General features: G+C 40.9%; 7 protein-coding genes across 7 annotated transcripts; 4 read left to right on the top strand and 3 right to left on the bottom strand.

Annotated features, from left to right (window-relative positions):
* Window positions 1-271: 271 nt before the first annotated feature.
* TOT_030000601 (uncharacterized protein) lies at window positions 272-5,155 on the top strand (the record flags this gene model as incomplete). The annotated part of the gene is made up of 6 exons (XM_009693345.1): window positions 272-895; window positions 1,052-2,208; window positions 2,293-2,945; window positions 3,048-3,509; window positions 3,576-3,796; window positions 3,944-5,155. 6 exons carry the CDS (start codon window positions 272-274, stop codon window positions 5,153-5,155), a joined length of 4,329 nt encoding a protein of 1,442 aa, XP_009691640.1.
* A 100-nt stretch (window positions 5,156-5,255) lies between these two features.
* Window positions 5,256-5,844, top strand: TOT_030000935 (Box C/D snoRNA protein; the record flags this gene model as incomplete). Its single annotated transcript, XM_009693344.1, has 2 exons — window positions 5,256-5,551; window positions 5,589-5,844. The coding sequence occupies 2 exons, from the start codon at window positions 5,256-5,258 to the stop codon at window positions 5,842-5,844; spliced, it is 552 nt and encodes a 183-aa protein (XP_009691639.1).
* Window positions 5,845-6,698: 854 nt separating this feature from the next.
* TOT_030000599 (conserved hypothetical protein) lies at window positions 6,699-8,321 on the top strand (the record flags this gene model as incomplete). The annotated part of the gene is made up of 4 exons (XM_009693343.1): window positions 6,699-7,224; window positions 7,335-7,783; window positions 7,870-8,023; window positions 8,221-8,321. The coding sequence occupies 4 exons, from the start codon at window positions 6,699-6,701 to the stop codon at window positions 8,319-8,321; spliced, it is 1,230 nt and encodes a 409-aa protein (XP_009691638.1).
* An 89-nt stretch (window positions 8,322-8,410) lies between these two features.
* Window positions 8,411-12,886, bottom strand: TOT_030000598 (conserved hypothetical protein; the record flags this gene model as incomplete). The annotated part of the gene is made up of 9 exons (XM_009693342.1): window positions 8,411-8,561; window positions 8,739-9,682; window positions 9,719-9,949; window positions 10,001-10,242; window positions 10,306-10,752; window positions 10,849-12,086; window positions 12,179-12,294; window positions 12,326-12,393; window positions 12,451-12,886. 9 exons carry the CDS (start codon window positions 12,884-12,886, stop codon window positions 8,411-8,413), a joined length of 3,873 nt encoding a protein of 1,290 aa, XP_009691637.1.
* A 233-nt stretch (window positions 12,887-13,119) lies between these two features.
* TOT_030000934 (uncharacterized protein) lies at window positions 13,120-14,940 on the top strand (the record flags this gene model as incomplete). Its single annotated transcript, XM_009693341.1, has 1 exon — window positions 13,120-14,940. One exon carries the CDS (start codon window positions 13,120-13,122, stop codon window positions 14,938-14,940), a length of 1,821 nt encoding a protein of 606 aa, XP_009691636.1.
* A 296-nt stretch (window positions 14,941-15,236) lies between these two features.
* Window positions 15,237-17,006, bottom strand: TOT_030000933 (Conserved hypothetical protein; the record flags this gene model as incomplete). The annotated part of the gene is made up of 3 exons (XM_009693340.1): window positions 15,237-15,932; window positions 16,182-16,845; window positions 16,936-17,006. 3 exons carry the CDS (start codon window positions 17,004-17,006, stop codon window positions 15,237-15,239), a joined length of 1,431 nt encoding a protein of 476 aa, XP_009691635.1.
* A 744-nt stretch (window positions 17,007-17,750) lies between these two features.
* Window positions 17,751-19,131, bottom strand: TOT_030000932 (Conserved hypothetical protein; the record flags this gene model as incomplete). Its single annotated transcript, XM_009693339.1, has 2 exons — window positions 17,751-18,928; window positions 19,017-19,131. The coding sequence occupies 2 exons, from the start codon at window positions 19,129-19,131 to the stop codon at window positions 17,751-17,753; spliced, it is 1,293 nt and encodes a 430-aa protein (XP_009691634.1).
* Window positions 19,132-19,254: the final 123 nt, after the last annotated feature.

Below are 19,254 nucleotides of genomic sequence, written 5' to 3'. Positions count from 1 at the left end.
TGTCGATAATAGTCAAATGTGTAAGTAAACAAGCAATGATAACTGCGGTCTTTAATTGTAGGGGTGGAATAGTTGATATTGTTAATATTTACTGGTAGTATTTTTTAAAACTTGATTTTTAGCGTATATTAGATATTTTGTAACATAATGTTTGTAATTTAAGTCGATTAAGATTGAGATTGTACAATAAAATAAGAATGTGTAAAATATTTGATTTTAATAATATTTGCAGTTTTGTAACCCGTAAGTTAGAAAGTAACCTCTTTTAAAAATGCACATTATAAAGAGATGTCCTTGCATAAGTAAGGACCTGGCGGATTACTTTAGCAGTGACGACGACGAGGAGGAGTTGTTTGAGTCTGACATTTACGATAAAGTCAAAAACGACTGGGAATGGCTGAGTTTACGCCACGAAAGAAGGCTGAATGAAGTTTTAAACTTGGTTAAACACTCTAGGAATGCAGATAATAGGATAAACAACATTAACTTGTCAACCTTTTTGTCCTTCACGCCGAAGCTGCTGCAGAACCACCTGCACAGGATCTTGGTGACGCACAGCGAGTGGAACGGGCGGTCCCTGGACGATAAGCCCTTTGAGAACATATTCGACGGGAACGCGGCGGTGATGTTCTGTGACATCTCCGGGTTCACGCGCCTGGTTGAGCTAATAGAGAGTTCAGAGGACCTGGAATCGGTTTCGAACCTCGGGCAGTTTTTGAACAACTTCTTTGACCCCCTGATTAACCTAATCCACTTCTACAAGGGGGACATAATTAAGTTTTCAGGAGACGCACTTTTGTCAATATTCTACCCACTTCATGGCTCAGGCTCAGGCTCAGATCATTACGCGCAGCAGTTGAAGGGGAAAGCACCTGCAACAAAATCTGCTAAATTAGTGAATAAAAAAGATTATTCGACAAAAGATTCAGGCACTCTGGTCGATGAGCTAAGAAAATTGGCCAATAAACTGGGCAAAGACCACTTAGAGACGTATATTCATTCGCCAGTATACGAGGAGGAAGTTGAGCAGGCAGAGGCGGAGAGAGCAGAGAAGGAAGCGTGCATCAACTGTTTAAAGTGTTGTAGAGACCTGCACAACATCCTGAACAACTATCCAATGCCGCTGAGTAGTTCGTCGGCACGCAAAGACGAGAACAATAAGATCAAGTTACACATAGGCTGCTCGTACGGAAGAATAAAGATGAAGTGCGTCGGAGGAATATTTGAACGCTACGAGTACTACCTGACGGGAGACCCGCTTAATGACCTGTCGATTCTGGGCATGATATCGAAGTCAGATCAAACCTTGGTTTCACACCAGTTCTACAAAAAGGTGGAAAACGAAATAAAGGTGGAACACATAGAGCATAACAACATTACATACTACGAGTTCCTGTCATTGAATGAAGATGAGCAGTCGAGCAAAGTGGCAAGAAAGGATACAGCACCAGGCCTGTATGAACGTGAAACGTCAATAGATGATGAATTGAGCGAGGACCTAAGTGAAGATGAAGCGATCACAGGCGATGATGCAGCACTAAGGTTGAACAGAGTATCTCCAAGGAGAATCAACGAATCTAAGCGTTGGAGGGATGAAATGAGGAACTTGAACAACTACTACGGATATATATCACAGGACAGTGCGAGACACAAGTATCTGTTGCAGAAGGATAAGGAAGAATACATACAAAGCAGGTTCAACAGTAAAGAGTTAAGCGAGTTGTTGAAAAGGGACGGACTAGACTCTGAGGAGAGTAAGAGTCCAGAGGAGAGAGTTGACGACAAGGAACACGTGACACCAGATAAAAGTGAACACGATTCCGAGGGTACAGTAACCAAACAAGACTACAAGCATCAAGAAAGTGCAGTAAAGAACGAAGTTGACGAGGAGAAGGAAAGAACTGAAAGGTTTAAGGAGAGATACATTAAAATACTGAGTTCGTTCATGCCGAGATACATATACAATAAGCTGGCGCACGGATTCAACATCCACAACAACGAAATGAGGAAGATCACAATCGTTTTCGCAAATTTTGAGTTCCTGAAGCCGATGAGGAGAAACAAGAGCACGTGGAACAACAAGTACATCTACGAGGCAGTCAAAGGAGTAGCAAGGGAGCCCGTGGACATTAATGGTAAGATGGAACAACTGAAGGATTTGAGTGCTGATGGCACTGCTGGAGAGGCGACAGGAGCCAATGATGAGCAGTTTAACAACACAGAAGGTGATGGGACGAGGATGGACTGCGAATCGTGGGAACATGGCTTTCTGAGTGAGGAGGAGGTTGAGAGGAAGATCAACGTGATCATGAAGATATGCCAAAAGGCGTGCTACTCGTTTGAAGGCTCGATCAACAAGTTGCTCCTGGACGACAAGGGGCTGACGATACTGATGATCATGGGATTCCCGCCACTGTTCCACGAAGATGACGCACTGAGAGCAATATTCTGTGGACTCAAGATAGCAAAAGACACGAAGAAGATCGACGTCAACGTTGGAATTGGAATCACCACGGGAAGAGTATGGTGTGGAACGCTGGGAAACGACATAAGGAAGGAGTACACAGCACTGGGGGACATCGTTAACATATCCTCTAGGTTGATGAGCAACGCAATGAAGTTGTCGAGAAAAACAGCCGATACCGCAGACAACGTGTCGATGAGTGACTCCAGTAGCAGTCGTACGGATAACACGGTGGCCACGGGCGCTGGCGGCGGCACTCTGGGAAGCGTGAAGGACCTGTATAACATATTGGTTGACGAAAACACGTACAATGAGGCGCGAGAGTACATTGAGTTGTTGGAACTGGAGCCTATAAAGCTGAAGGGGAAGAGCGACACGTTCAATGTGTATACACCGACAGGAAGGCTGTACAACACGCCGAAAACGCACATATTCGACGACATTAACACGAGGAACGCAAAAGACAATTTGGGCATTGCAAGTGGCGGCAGTAGCATCTTTGACAGGATCAACGTAGCAACACTGAGTGTACAGGGTAGCAACGCGAGCATACCCGGGTTGAATAGCGCAATGGCAAGGCGAGTGTTGGATGAACTGTACAACATAAATCAAGTTCGCATGAACATACTGAACAGGGTTAGCAGCCTGAGGGGGAAGACGCTGTTCATTAACTGCAACGACTCAAACAACAACCAGTTGACGTTTTACTACATCAACCACCTGTTATCGGAGGCAGCTAACACAGGGTTTTGTGAAGAGGAGGCCACTGGAGCCGATGGCGATGACGATGCGGCGTCAGGTGGCGGCGGAGGTGGGACGTTTGGTGAGCAGATGGAGAGGCTTAAAAGGCTCTACCGTAGGCATAAAATACTCAACATAAACCACAACAAGCACGATAAGCTGATATACACGGATCTCGAGGACGCATATAAGCTGCTGATACTGGACATCGTGAACATATGGTCGAACTCGACGACAAGGTCAGACTACTACGTTGTCAACAGCGGAAGTCAAAACGGCCACGGCAGCGATAGGAAAAGGGTTGGTGGCTACAGAGGTTCGTCAGCGGGGGGCTATGATGGTGAGGAGGCGGCCAACAAGCAGTTTGAAGTGAAGTTGTTGAAGGAGCTCCTCGACCCAAAGTTGCACTGGAATTTGAACATACTGAACAAGGTAATAAGTAACCTGAAGCACAACAACCACCTGCTGACGCTGCTGTTCAACAATAGAGCAAGGGGGAACAGCAGCGTGTTAAAGCACCTGTACAACTCACTGAGTGGCGCGTCAGGTGTTGATAACTTTGGTACTGGAACAAGTGACACCATTGGTATCGTTAGAGCTGGAGGCCACGGCAGCATCACTTATGCCAGTAAGACCAGTGCCAACAGTATTTGCAGTGATACTGACAACAATCTTAACAGAATAGCCAATGATACGAACGGTGCCAGTAGTGATCTTCTTGAGGATGAACTTGAGGAGAAGCTGCTGCTGTTGGTTGAAAAGGAGAGACTGAACGTCAGTGAATACATATACTCCCTGCTGGAGGGAATTAACCTGCACTATCCAATAATACTGGTGGTGAACGCGTCGCACGATAAGCCGACGGTCGAGGACAACAGGCTTATAAGTAAGCTGCTTAAAAGATCATGTGAGCACGAGAAGGAGCCATGTACACGGGAGAGCGGGTTGTGCGAATATGATAAGAAGGAGCTGACATCAGTGGTGATTAACTTTAAGCGTCCCCCGGAAGAAAACCGCACAATCCACAGGAATCACACAACTAACTTTGAACTCCCGATTCACAGTTACCACCAATCGGAAAGTGGTATTGACAGCGACAATGGTGTCAACGAACAGGGGGAGTACGCTAATGAAGAGAACACGATCAACATAGAAAGTTTGACGAAGTCACAAATTAGGACACTCATATCGAACCTGTTATCGAGTGAAGAGTTTAGCAGCAGTAAGATGACGAGCAGGGATGAGGTGGTTGACTCCATCTATAACACAACGAATGGGCTGTACTATTTTACATTCAAGTACGTAAACTACTTATTAAACAGCGAGTCGACCTGTTTAGACGAGGAGTCTCGGGAGGATGGCGAAAGCAGCGGTGGAGTTGATGCTGTACGGGATGGGAACTGGCTCTTTGAGCACCTGGACAGGGAGATCAGCAACTACTTTAAATATAAGCTGGACCAGCTGGAGCCAAGAGAGCTGTTCGCACTCAAGATCCTCATACTGCTGAACAAGCCCATCACTGAGAAGCAGCTGTCCGCCATTATGAATTCAAACCAGTATGTGGGTGGCATTGGTAGCAGTGCCTTCGTTGGAGGACTGAGCAGCGTTGAGAGCGTCTGGGGGAGCGAGTTGGCCTCATTCAGGGAGGGCTACCAGGATTCCATCGTCTCATCTGAGCGCAAAGACGACAAGGAACAGATCATGAAAAAGCTGACGGCATTCAACCTGGTTATTCCACAGGAAGACTCGCCAGAATCTGGCACTGATGGCCACGCTGATGACTCTGAAGACTCTGGTAACCCTGCCACGCCTGCCGACAGGGCTGACTGTGTAGCCTCTGAAGCGAAGTACTATGTAAATAACAGATTAGTGAGGAAGATAATCCACGACCGCATTCTGGATGAAGAGAAGTCCCACATCATCAACGACTACTTGGCGAACCACTTATAGTATTTTAGCCTGTGTGCACACACCCCTACATACAGTCTTCTGTTAGTGTTGTACGGCTGTTTCCCTTCGTTATAGTTTATAATTTTGTACTAATAAGTTTATGTATTTTATAATGAATTTGTGTGCAGTTTGCAGGAAGGAATCCAAATATAAATGTCCCGCTTGCCTCCTTCTCACTTGTTCACTCGAATGCACTAAATCACACAATTGCTCCACTAGCAAAGGTGAAAACAGCTCTAATCGCAAGCCAAATAGAAGGAACCCTGTAAAATACGTCGGAAGGAACAAAATAGATGTAGATGTCATCACCAGTGACTGCCACTTTCTGGATACTGTTTCCAATAGGCTCGAGTCGACATCGCGATCGTTTTTAAAGCCCCTAATCACAGATTCCAGGTACGCATAGTTTATGAATGCAACATAAACCTTTCAGAAACAGGAAGATCAAGAAGCTTTGCGTCGGTCGGAAAATAAATTTAATCTACTCTCCCTTGATATTAAAGCGATATAAGACAAATAAAACCACCCATAAGAACTCTAGGATTCTGTGGACTGTAGAATGGTCATTTTTAAAACAGCAGCTCAATTTTATCGACCATAAGTCAGTCAACTATGTATTCACACACACACATATATGCTCAGATAGTTACTTATACAAACATCTGTTTAATTGCTTATATTTCACATAAATATCGATCAACTATCACCTTCTTAATTGTTTTTTATATTTTAATTCAGTTTTGACGAACTTTCCACTCTGGAGGAATGCTATAACACTTTGAGAGGCAACTTGTCCAAGTCCACTAAATACAAAAACCTATCCAACGAATACACCTTGGGTACTTTTGTTATTCACATAAACTTAACAATACCGATAATAATATACAGATGACGTATCCATACTGTTGAGGCACATACCGGCTAAGTCTAACTCTTACAAATACTACAAATGTAACTTGGAGGACTCAATATTGAAAAACTTGGAAAATATGACTGTATCGGATGTTAGTATTGCCAATTTAGCTAGCTAATTAGGAAATGGAAGTGGATCAAAATTAATGAAACTTCAGTTCCCAACCTTCTACGTAATCTCAAAGGATGATCTTCCGTCATATGAAATGTAGGTTTACACACCCTTTAACTCCCACAGAATAGAAAAAACGCACACGGAGGCAAGCAAGGACCCTGGAAAGGCAAGTTATAAGAATTCTAGCAAAAAGAAAGAGTAAATTAATATTCAAACCGATTTGTTTCCAACCATATTTTTATAATCAGCTGTTTCTGTTAATATTTTTACTAAATATTTGTTTGTTGCTTGTAATTTTGTGTACTTGACCCCCATCCGTATCCGTTGTAATTTAATAAAAGCCAATGGCCACTCAGGTTACCCATTGTGTATATTTTTAAATAACTTGTATTCTATTTCATGTATTTTAGGCTTATTTTGTATTATAGTTGCATAAGTACAACCAGTACACATTTTAAATCATTTACTTGCTTATCTGAAATAAGATGATTCTAAACTGTTGTATACGAATTTAAAATGAAAACTAATCGAGTAAAACCAAAATTAGTTTTGGAATCCCTGATGGGAGATCCAGTTTTGTCCCACTGGATCGGCCCAGAAGGTATCGCAGCAGGAACAGCCTTAGGGCGCATTTCAACCTACCTTTTTCCACAAAAAGCTGATTCAAATAAGGCATCAGGGAGCCCTTATAAATCAAAATCAGATTATTCTGGAAACAAGGAAGTAAACCACGTAGTTATTCCCGTCGAGGTGGAGGATAGCCCGCGGGATGTGGAGTCAAACCCAGCCGACTCCTGCAGCATTAGTAGTAAAAATGACACTAATGGCAGCAAAAATTGTAACATAAAAGACGAGAGTGATCTCGAGGGCGGAAGATACTCAGTATTCGCCACCTACAGCGACGAGCCTGTGTACAGCGTGTTTGTAAACGAGAACACTCTAGTTTGCTTAATTGGCACAAGCTACTTGATGATTTACGACACTGTAAACTATAAGGTCTTAAGCCAGTGTTCTCTGCATTTGACCAGCTCAACCATCAAAGGTGTGTTACTCTACTGTAGTTGCTATTTCGTTGACGTTAACTAGTTATGCGGGCAGCAATTATCAATATAACTCACAACTATTACGCACACTAACTAATTATTAACTTAGGCTTTAAACAAGTCATACAGGACGACAAATTTGTCCTTGTGTCCTCAATAAAGGGAATTGTACTAATAAATTTGACCAACAGTGAAATACACCTCTTGAACAACAAGTCAATCATCAACAGCAACATTTTATCATTTCAGTTCCCGTACATTTCAACCACCAGCTTCAATTACGAAGATAAGCATGAGAAGTTGATAGGCGTCTACAAGGTACACTTGAAAGGAGCGAGTGTGTACAACCGAGACACTCATTTCAACACCAGGTGCGACGACAGCGGCTTGCAAGTGATGAATGAACTTGTTCTAAAGGAGAAGAAGATTTACCTAATCACAATGTGTAAATTATGGAGCCGCTATATAGTTGTAGTTTGTGATCTTCTAACGATTCTACTGTACAATAGAGAGGACAATTGCTTACACGTAGGTTTTGTTACCACTGTCGGCTCCGTAGTCAGTTTCCCTATACACCTTTAGTTGGTAGTTAGAACATATTCACGCTAGTTATCAGCTCGCTTCACCAATGCATTACATTTTAGAAGCGTAAAACTCTGAAACATGACATTTTAAGCATCAATTCTGAGTTTGAAGATTATTTTATCATGTTGAATAAAAACAGCACTCTGAACCTGGTCAATTCAAACTTGGATATATTACACACTTTTAACCTATATCCATCAACATTTGAAATTGGTACGTCAACTAACTACGTATATTTTTAACTAACTATGTATATTTTTAACTAACTATTTATTAGTTCATCAAATACTTATATAGTTGATTTAATACCTATGCATACCGTTTATACTGCTTTACTCACTTAGCTGTGCAGTTATATGCTTTGATCATACCTAGTTATTCACTGACTCAATATAATTACTTATTTTTAGGTTGGAGTTACAATGTAGTCAGTTATAAGAATTTGATTTCGTTCAATTCTGATGAGGGTATTTACTACATGAAATTACCTGAAAACTCAACACACGCCTAATGTGCTTTTTGTATTTAAATGCATCCATAAAAGTATTCGTGTACATATCCTAGTGTGTAAAGACATACAGTGAGCTATTAGTGATCAATTTATCTTATTGCTATATTGTTAAAGTACTTTTTAAGTTGCTTATGTTGTATTGACGCTACCTTCGCCTTTATCTTACTAAATATTTCACCAGTTCCACTGATTGTTTCCTGGCAACCGTTGTTAATGTTGCTACTTTTGCCACTTTTACCACTGTTATCGGTTTTACTACTGTTATAGTTCTTATTGTTCTTATTCTTATCGTTATTCTTGCTACTTTTACCACTGTTATCGGTTTTATTCTTATTCTTATTGTCAGTCGTACCAATGTTATCGGTTTTACCACTGTTAATACTGCTGTGATTAGCACTGTTATCGTTGATGCCGTACTTATTCACGTAGTGATACATTGTGTTGATACTCACTACTATTGCCTTCACGTACTGACTGCTGTATTCGCCCCTGTTTTTCTTTCTGTTTTCGTCTATTTTAACTCTTTTTGGTGAGTTGCCACTTTCTGGCTCTAGCGCCGAAGATACTGACTCTGATGTCGTTAACTCGGGTGATTCCACTATTGTCGATGTTTCACTGAACTGCATCACGTGGTTTAACAACACGTTCAAATCCTCTTTTACATCCTTACCGCTCATGTACTCTCTAAAGTTACCTGATCCCACTTTACTTATGTACTCTTCCAAGTCCGCTCCTTCTTTATTGTAGTACTTGTTCATTTCAATTACTCTCGAAGTGAATACCAATAACTGCGATTTCATCACATTTTTACTCAACACTTGCAATATCTTAAACATGTTTAGCACACATTCGTACTTTTTATACAACTCCACCAACGTATTCACATTTACGTTAGTTCTCTTCGTCAACACTAAAAATACCATATAGTTGACTATCACTGTCATCAATTTACTGTTTTTTACTATTTTACTCATTATTTCAACTACATTCACCAGCACACCTCTGCTGTTCTTATTATACAATAGTATCTGTATTATTTTATTTATCATCTCAACATTGCCATCAACATCAAAATCCTGTTCTTTATTGTTATTGTTATCACCACGAGTTTTATTGTTATTGTTATCACCACGAGTTTTATTGTTATTGTTATTGTTACTGCCAAGATTAGTTCTCTTGCTTCTTTTACTCTTAAGCAATTCTTCTTTATTCTGAACACTGACAACAGCCACTTGCTTTACTTTTGCTAATTCCCTTATCAACTTACTTATTTTACTGTTATAATTAAACTTAGTTGACTTTACGTAGTCATCCAATAACTCTAGCAAATCAGTTAAGCTCATCACTCTTTCTAACCTGTGCTCGTCACGACCACTGCTGTTATCATTTTCTACTACGTTTAATAATAAACTATATCCTGCTTCCTTTATTCCATGTTGTTCTCCTTTTACGCTATGTTCCTCTTTAATTTTTTTCCTGTCAAAAGTGAATTCTGATTTTGTCGTCAACTCATCATATATTTTATCATAATCATTCAAAAGTACATCGTCGTCTTCTTCTTCCTCCTCTAAGTCATCGTCTGATTCATCGTTATCCTGTTCCTCCAACTCTTTCTGGTTTTCCTGTTCCTCCAACTCTTTCTGGTTATCCTGTTCTTCCTCTTCGTCCTCTTCATCAACTTCGGATTCATCCTCGTCCTGTTCATCTTCGTCCTGTTCATCTTCGTCCATGTCATCGTCATCATCTTCCTCACTGGAATCATCTGTACTATAATCTACCTTTGACAAACTCTTTATTACATTTAAATCACACGTTAACGTCGTTTTAAGTATCTTTTTACAGAATTCTTCATCTAATTCTTCAGATACTAGTCTCCACACTAATCCATTTACCAACTCGAACATACTTTCCAATTGCTTACCTCTTACCTCAGGATTTGCTGCTGTTGTTGTTGTTGGTGCCAATGTTGTCAATGTTCCTGCACCAATCCTGTTATTGAACTTGTAGTTCACAGTTAAATAGTGTAACTGTCTCCTTTCTTCCTCTGACACTTCGTTGTTGTTGACATATTTGTACAGGTGACCAAAATAGTCCAAGAACATCCTATCTTCTTCCACGTCCTCTCTTACCCGTAGCACCAAGTACACACACACTGATATCATCACTATCAAGTTCATCAGTGTCCTTTTATCATCCACATCCGTGGCACAGTTGTACTTTGTGGTCGCTGTTTTAACTAGTAGCAAAAACCTATTCCTTACATTCAACACACTATCATCCGTCTCAGCATTCACCTCCTCCTCGTAAAGTGCGTTTACTTGTGACACTAGTATTGTATAGTAGTTATTCAACTCATTTACACCCAGCTTATTGAATTTATTCTCCAAATTCCCCAAATACTTTACCAGCAACGTGGCATACAATTCATACACTTCGTCTTGCTTATTTCCACCTTCTACCTCTCCCATCTCCTCAGCGCCTTGTCCATCCTTAACATTGCTATCATCTTCAATATCACTGTCAGCACCATCCTCCTCCATATCTTCTCTACTCATTTCGGTACCACACCTCTCACTTCTTACTCCTAGTTTATATTCATTACTGATATACTTTGACAGTATCTTTAAATTATAAAAGTTGTCAATTATAAGCAACTTAACTAAATATAGCACATATTTAAACTTTTTCTCATCTCTCTTCAATTCCTCCAACAGCTTCTGACATAAACTTTCATTCCTCCTGGACACACCTGACTCTCTCGACCTCTTCATTTCCACTTTACCATCAGCTTTAGCTGCTCCCCTGGTACCACTTCCTTTCCTTTTCTCATTTTTTATGTCAACTTTCTTAATTTCAGCACCGATTTCACTTCGATCTAATTCTTCTTTGTCGTCGACACTGTGCTGCGATATTGAGAACATTATTGATTTAACCACTGGATTCAAAATGCTTATGTTGTTTACGCTTACGCACTCTCCTATTTTCATCAGCAATTCGTATCTTATTCGCGATTCTAACGACTTTACTCTATCATTCTCATCGGCATTCCCATCGTCCTCTTTAATTCCATCTAACCTTCCACTATCAACTCTTTTTAAGAATTCACTAAACAGCCTTTTGTGCATCTCCACGTACGCTGTTACTTCTTCTGGTATTTCTTCCATCTTACTCAGGCTGCTATACACATATTCGTATGCGTTAAATCCTTCCTTATTACTCAATAATCCCTCCCTGAACATATTCGACAACATTGTTATGTATCCGTTGACAAACTTTTTAATGTTTGTGCTGTTTGCGTATCTATAGTACTTTACCACTGTTTTCAGGCACACGTTCAACTTTTCAAACACTTTTTTTAGCATGTGTTCATTTTTTACTTCAAAGATCGCTATCGCCTGCGTGATCAACGCCACCTTCACTGCATTGAAGCTGCTACTTTCCATCATATAGTTCAACGTGTTCACTGCCTTTTCGAACAACTTCTCATCCTTCTTCATTCTCTCCACTAGAAAGTATATGTACACGCTCAGTATTGGATAACCGTTTTTCATTTCGTCGAGTCCTCTGAGCAACACTTCATCTTCTATCATTCCATCTTCTTCAAGGCCAGTTCCTTCACTGCCAGTTCCTTCACCACCATCTCCTTTGCTAAATCCACTCATATTACTATCAAGACTGCTTATGAACAAACTCATTGACATCATCGATGGGTTATTATCTTTTAAATTAAACTTCCTCTTTACCGATTCGTACGCTTCCTCATTCCTACCAATTAATTATCTTACCATTTTAGGCTACCACCAATAACTACTCACTAGTCACAACTTATATATTTAATCGCTTTATAATTCCCGTACCCGTTGTGGAGATCCGACAGTACCATCATTAGCAGAATCATCGATGAATCTTGTAAATACGTCTTAATGCTGTATGCTTCCAATAAATATCCGACTATCTTCTCCGTGTGTTCCGTCTACACGTTTCCTTATCACTATTTAACTTACTCTATGGTTTCGGAAGTAATTCAACTTCTGCAATTGCGATATTATTTCCAGTCTTCCCAGGTATATGTCTATAGAATTGTTATCAATCTTTATACACTAGGTACTTTGTTGTTGCCGATACTTACATTTTACTTGCTTGTTTAGTACAAATTCGCTGGTCGAGGAGTACACACTCAAGAACTGCTTAATTAGGTTATCAAAGTCTATGGAATCTTCGTATTTTTTCAGCACTTTGCCCAAACAATTGCCAAAGCCGCTTCTGCTATTCTTCGCTCCAGAACTTATTCCTTTCAAGAGCCTATCCAGTGTGTATTGCAGATATTCATCTTCATTTTTCACTAGCTTATACAAATACTTTCTATTTTTTATTATTTCCTTCCCTTTGCTGCTTGATTTTGGATCTTTTTGGTCTTCGGCATCTCCATTAACTTGATTTTTTACATTAAGACTATTTCGAGCATCAATAAATTCTATTATACTATTAATATACTTAGAATTATTTTTATCCTCCACCAATTTTTCAAAAAGTGATAAAAACAATCTTTCGTCTTTGGTATTCATTTTTATACTTTTTTATTTTACAAAGTCGACTATTTTACAAAATAAATTTCTATTTTACATAATAAAAAAATTATTTTATAGATAAACACATAATCATTACAATTATTCTTATGAGGTACACAATTACTATTTCCATTTTATAAAACTAATTCCACTCTCATCGTTTTTAAATATATATGAAAAAAATGGTCATAATGATTTATAAACCTACACATTAGTTAAAAATGCCAAAACTGAGGAAAAACAGTGGAATCTTGAGGGTCGTTTTGACTTGTGTAGTACTTAGGGCAATTCTAGTTACCTATACCTTATACATTTCAAACTTCCCCAAGTTGGCCGTTCCAAGATATCAATATAACTTAAATTTCCTCAATTTAAAAGGCGTAAACGACCACGATGATGCGCAGGATGAAGAGGTACACTCTGTTAAATCCAGGTCATATTTGACGGGAGAATACAAGTTCCCTGTCACAACTTTTTTTGGGTTTTTTAAAAACGCTCGAAAGGATTTAGATGGTGGAAATGAATTTGAAAAATTGAATAGAAATTGGTTAAAATTGATTCCATTTACCAGCTGGGACGCGGAACGGTTTTTGCACAGCAGCCTGAACAATTTAGTATACACATCTATGGATTCGTGCGCCTTCTTCCCCTTCTTCCCCCTTATTATTAAATTGGTTGCAAAATTAGGTTTATATGTCGCTTCTAAGTTTACACATGTTGGCAATGTTGAAGAAGTGTTGGTTCTGACCCTCGTAGGCGTAGTGTTAAATAACGTTCTTTGCGTTCTAAACTGTGTATTAGTATACCTGATCATTGTTAAAATGCTGTCATTTAGAGCATTTACATATGTTAAAAACTCTAACAAAAAATTGACCAAGTTTAAATTGGCAAGCTACGAAATAGAAAGAATCGGTTATTTCAGCTGCTTTGCATACAACGTATCTCCAGGATTCATATTTACGACCGCCGTATACACAGAGCCCGTGTACTCAATTCTCAATTATTCAGTAATTTTGCTCTTTCTGAAGTCACATGAAGCAAAGTTGGGAATATTTAGGGAGCTACTTGTGGTTTTACTCATATTCATCAGCTGTTTCATACGCTCAAACAGTACTTTACTCATAGTACCACTGTTTTTTTACACCCTGAACACATGTCCGCTTGTATCGTATATATATAAAAAGTGCGGAATGACAAAAAAGGACTTTGGAAAGTTAAAGAGGACGAATTCGCTGTTTAAATTGGCAATATGCACACTTGTACACTGGTTTAAAAGCTTTCTATACTTGTTGACAATAATGGTGCCGTTCATTTTAATACAGCTCTACGGATACCTACTGTACTGCGACAAGTTAAACTTGAAGGAATTCGCGGCTTTGTCCAGATTCGACAAATATTTACTTGGCTTATTTAAGTCGATTATCAGTGTTATGAATATTAAACCGAGTAGTAGTGGCAGTGGCAGTGGCAGTGAATATGTTTTTACCAATTTCAAATCACTGTTTAATAAGCTAGAAGATGACTACGAGAGGCCGTGGTGTAACTGGAGGCTCCCGTCAGTTTACAAGTACGTGCAGAAGCGCTACTGGGGAGTAAAGCTGTTCTACTCGTTCAGCTCAGTGGAAAACGCAGTACACCTACTCTACACGCTTCCGACCATCGTAGTTATCATAATGTACATACACCAAGCAGCTGTATACTATTGTAACCTCTGTAAGGAGGCTTTGAGCACTACCACCGGCCACACGAGGCGCAGAGGCGTCGGCACCTTTATAAAGCTAATGGCCGTCTACAACGCACTAAACACGTGCGAGTTCTGGTTATTAATACACTTGATAATAACGATGAGTTCATTTTTACTATTTTCGCACGTTCAAATCTTATTCAGGCAGTCGCTGTGCCTAATTCAATACCTATTACAGTTTTCAATCGTCATAAACAACATTTACTCAAACAAGTTCAGGGGAGTGTCCACTGCAATATTTCTATATCACATAACACTGTGCTTCGTGGGCATCATCTTGTTCTCCAACTTCATAGGCTGGACCTGAGGTGGACGCCGTTGGTGGGATGCGTTTGATTTGCACACCGACGTCTGAATTAATGTAGCCGGAATAACCGTACACACTATTGTCATGGGTTGCGATCCGACTGTTAATGTACTGGTAATTTGTGGATTGTATGTAGAATATACGCTGTGATATATAAATTGAAAATTTAAAGTTTAGAAAGCTGCTAACTGCATTTAACAGGGCTATTTTGCCCGCTGCTGACTGGGCGGTGGCCCAGTTGACTGCATTTTTACTCATAGTCTTATAGATATTTTACTCGGTACGAACCACTGTATTCACTCGTCGTCATCTTCCTCGAAGTCGTCCTGGAACAGCGGAGCCCTCGGAAGCTCGTCCTCGTCGTAGCTTCCGCTCGTCGATAGGTCTTCCAGGTCTCTCCCCGGACCGCCCATCAGCATCTTCTCCCTCCTCAGCCTCTGGATTCTCCTTCTGTCCTCCAACTGATTTTGCCTCTGGCGCCTCAGCTGCATGTTCCTCTCAGCCTGGCCAATCCTCCTGTGCTGAAGGCCCTGTTGCTGCTGCAGCCTTTTTGCCGCCCTAGCCCTCTCGCTCACTGCCAGCTGGCCCTCCTCGAGCTCCTCATTTTCCTCGTCCAAATTTTCCTCGATGAGCCTCTCCCTTTCCTTCATTTCATCTATTCTTTCCCTCTCCCTCTTCTTAGCCTGCTTTTTAGCGATTTTTGCCTTTTTCTTTTCTTCCCTCCTCCTCTTTTTCTCCATCTTCTTTCTCATTTTTTCCTCGTTCTTCATGGCCTTTGACTTCTTGTTTTTCTTGTTTTTCTTGCTCTTCTTAGCCTTCTTGGCTTTCTTGGCCTTTTTGCTCTTGCGTCTTTTTTTCAACCCTCTCAAGCTGGCTCCTTCGCTGATGGCGCCGGTAGATTGATTGACCAAAACTCCACCTGCGCTGGCCACTGGACCATTTGCGTAAGAGAGTGGTATTGGAATTGCACTGGCTGGTGAAGCCAGCAACTGCTCGTTGCGTCTCCTTACTTCATCCAGTTTCATCTGGACCCTGTCACCAGGTGCGGGTGCTGGAGGTAATGCTGGATTTACCGTGCTGTAGTATCCCGTGCTGATAGGCTGTCTGCTCGCTCCCTCTCTCAACAGCTGGTCGTTGCGCCTCCTCACTTCCTCTAGCTTCCTCTGGATTCTGTCGGCTGACTCCATCTTCTTGCGGAGCTTTTCCTCCAGCTTCTGCCTATCAAGCTCATCAGCCGTAACGTTTGGATATTTCAGTGGTATTGGTGTTGCGCTTGCCGGCGATGCCAACAGCTGCTCGTTGCGCCTCCTCAATTCTTCTAGCTTCATTTGCACCTTATCGGCTGGTGTGAGTACTTGCGGCTGGACAAATTGGGGCTCAGTTTGCGTCCCTATTGACCTGGTTTCCACTGGGTAGCCTATTGGATAGACACCGTTGTTCTCAGCGCTAGGCAGTGATCCAAAAAACGAGTTCTTCACTGAGTGCTCTATTGCCGGGACCACTCCCTTGTGGTACGACATTTCCGGCCTTGCGTCAGCTGGAGTATCCATGTGCCTTTCCTCCACTTCCCTGTCGCCCACGTTCTTGATTCTCAGGTACTCGTATTCGCGCACCTTTTGGTCATTGCTGTCCTCCGCCTTAACCCTGACGGTCTTATCGTAGAATCCGTTTCCGATAGTTGCGAGTGGCAACTGCTGTCCACCTTGACCACCTGATATGTCAACAAACATATCTTTTGGGTCATCCATTGTTTCCACAGACTTGAAGTCCTCCATTACTGATGGCATTTCGTCAATTATATCGTCGGTTCCTGTCTCCGTGTCATAGTACTGGATCATTGGCAGCTCTGGCTCTGCTGGGTAATCCTGCGGACCGTATGGTTCCATCGGTGGCTGTTCAATATACCTCGGTTCTGATGGTCCCTGCTCCAGGTACCTTGGTTCAACTGGCCGCCGCTCAATGTACCTTGGCCATCTTGGAGCCTGGTCGAGGTACCTTGGCTCTTCGGGCTCATAAGGAAGCTCCTCGATTTTTCGCTTTCCGCCGATCGTTTTAAACTTCTTCATTGTGAATTTGTAGGTTGCGTCCTTCGATGTGCATACACACTTTGCCTTTTTGAACTTGCAGCTCTTTTTTCCATATTTACACTTCTTGCGTGAGCGCTTTTCTGGCTTTGGCTCATCATAAATCTCTGCAGGATAGTCTAGGTCCTCCAGCACTTCTGGGTATTCTCCCAGCTCATAATCTTGGTCGACCAGGCTATAATCGTCAGTATCGCCTACTAACCCACTTTCTCCTTCCAACGGGAGGTAGAGTGACTCCCCCTGCCTTCGTGTGTCAGCGAGACGATCTGCTGTTACCGTGCCCAATACTATCAACAATAAACTGTTTAAAATTTTCATTTTTTCTGATTTACGTAATTTAAATTAAAATAAATGTAAATTGGTACACATTACAATGAAAGATCAAGTTCAACGTGACTTACTTTTCTCCGATTCACGGGGATCACTGAATTTTCAATTGAAATCCAGATTCTACTACTAAACTCCTCAAATATCAACATTTACACATCTTTTATCCCTTTAAAATCATTTTACACTTCAGATTCGCCTTTATTGAGGCTGCATCCTCTGGATCCTCTTAAGTCTGAAAAGTGTGTAGCTGAGGCCACGTATGGGAAAATTTTCATGGAATCTCATACACAACTTCTATTTTTTACAAGATTCCTAATTTATAAGTACCTATCTCCTATATAACCCCCAATAACGCCTACTATTACTCATCTAATATATGTATCCCTGTAGTCAGTCTTACCTTAGGATTTCCGCTGCCTTCTTCCTTGCCTCTTCCAGAAGCTTCAAATTTTCTGACTCCTCCTCATCTACCTCCATTTCCTCGGTTGCTTCTGCAGTTTTTTCTGGCTCTTCTGCACGTTTTTGCTCCGTGGCATCCACGTGTTCTCCTTGTTCTTTTTCAACTGTTTCTCTTTCAACTTCCTGTGTTTCTACATAATTTTGCGATTGCATTCCTCCCAAGTAATCAAATATCTCATTTATGTCATCTTCCGTTGGTTCCTCAGGCATTGAATATGGTTCCCTGTTGCCACCAACATCATCCACTTCTGTTGATCTACTTGTACTACTACCACCCATATCATGTGATGGTACCTTGCTTTCGTTACCTGTATCCGTTTTGCTTGTTGTGGTCATGTGTGAACTTGAGTAATTCGGGTTAAATGTGTTTACGAACTGCGTAAAGTCGCTTGTAAAGTTGTTGAAGGCAACGTAGTTTTCTACGAAGTTGTCCAGCTCCTCCTTGTTCTTGTAGTAGGTTCTTATGTTGTGAAACCTGTACTCTCCGAAGAAGTCGAATCTCGACGTGACCTTATCCATGTTTTTGACGAATCTTGTCAGGTCCATCTTCCCTGCCTTCGAGTCCTGGTACACCTCTTCCAGTATCTTGTTTCTGAACTCGTTAAAGCTCTTCAGAAGCTCGAACAGCGACGATTTTACCAATTCCATTTTTCTCTTTTTGTACTCTCTTATCTGTCTGTCCAGTTGTATTACTGACATGTGCGACCCTACGTACTGCTCCACTTCTCTGCTTACTTCCGTTTCACTCACGTTTTCGGGCATAAAGTCCGACTTGTTCAGCTTGACCCCGTATATTTCCAGCAGGTCCGATACCAAATTATAAAAACAGGTCTCTATTTCATCCGAGGGTAGGTCCTGTAGATTTTGGCAACTTTGATGATCCAACAGGTCCTTTTCACAATTCACTATATTTACCACCAACTCCGATCTCATCACTTCAACTTTACTTCTATAGTTGTTACACGAGTGCTCTCTTATGTTGTTGTATACCATGAAGTCCCAGAGGTGATTTTTAAGGTCATATTTAGCGTTGTCTGTTCTCGACCAGAACGTCGCCGTGGTGAATGGTCCATATTTTGCGTTCTTCTTCCTCAAATATTCATCTACATTTGTGCCTAAATAACTTATTAACTTTTATCTTTAGATAGTCAGGCGATAAATGTTGTACACACACTGACTACCAATTTCTATCTATTCACTCACTCGTTTGATCCCTATTATAGTATTCTTCATTCAAATAATCATCTTCATCATCATCGGCGAATAAATCATCCTTTGTGTTTGCGATAAACTCATTAAAAGCCTCTGCGTCGTCCATTTTTAACTTCGGAGGCCTACGATAATATTTAATTGTCTTTTGGGGACGAACACCTCGTTCATGAAAGCATACACCCAGTTATTTTTTTTATAATACAATGAAATATAATATCATTTTTTAATG

This window comes from Theileria orientalis, chromosome 3 (genome assembly GCF_000740895.1).
Source record: "Theileria orientalis strain Shintoku DNA, chromosome 3, complete genome".
Lineage (NCBI taxonomy): Eukaryota > Apicomplexa > Aconoidasida > Piroplasmida > Theileriidae > Theileria > Theileria orientalis.
This window is presented reverse-complemented; position numbering and strand designations above follow the sequence as displayed.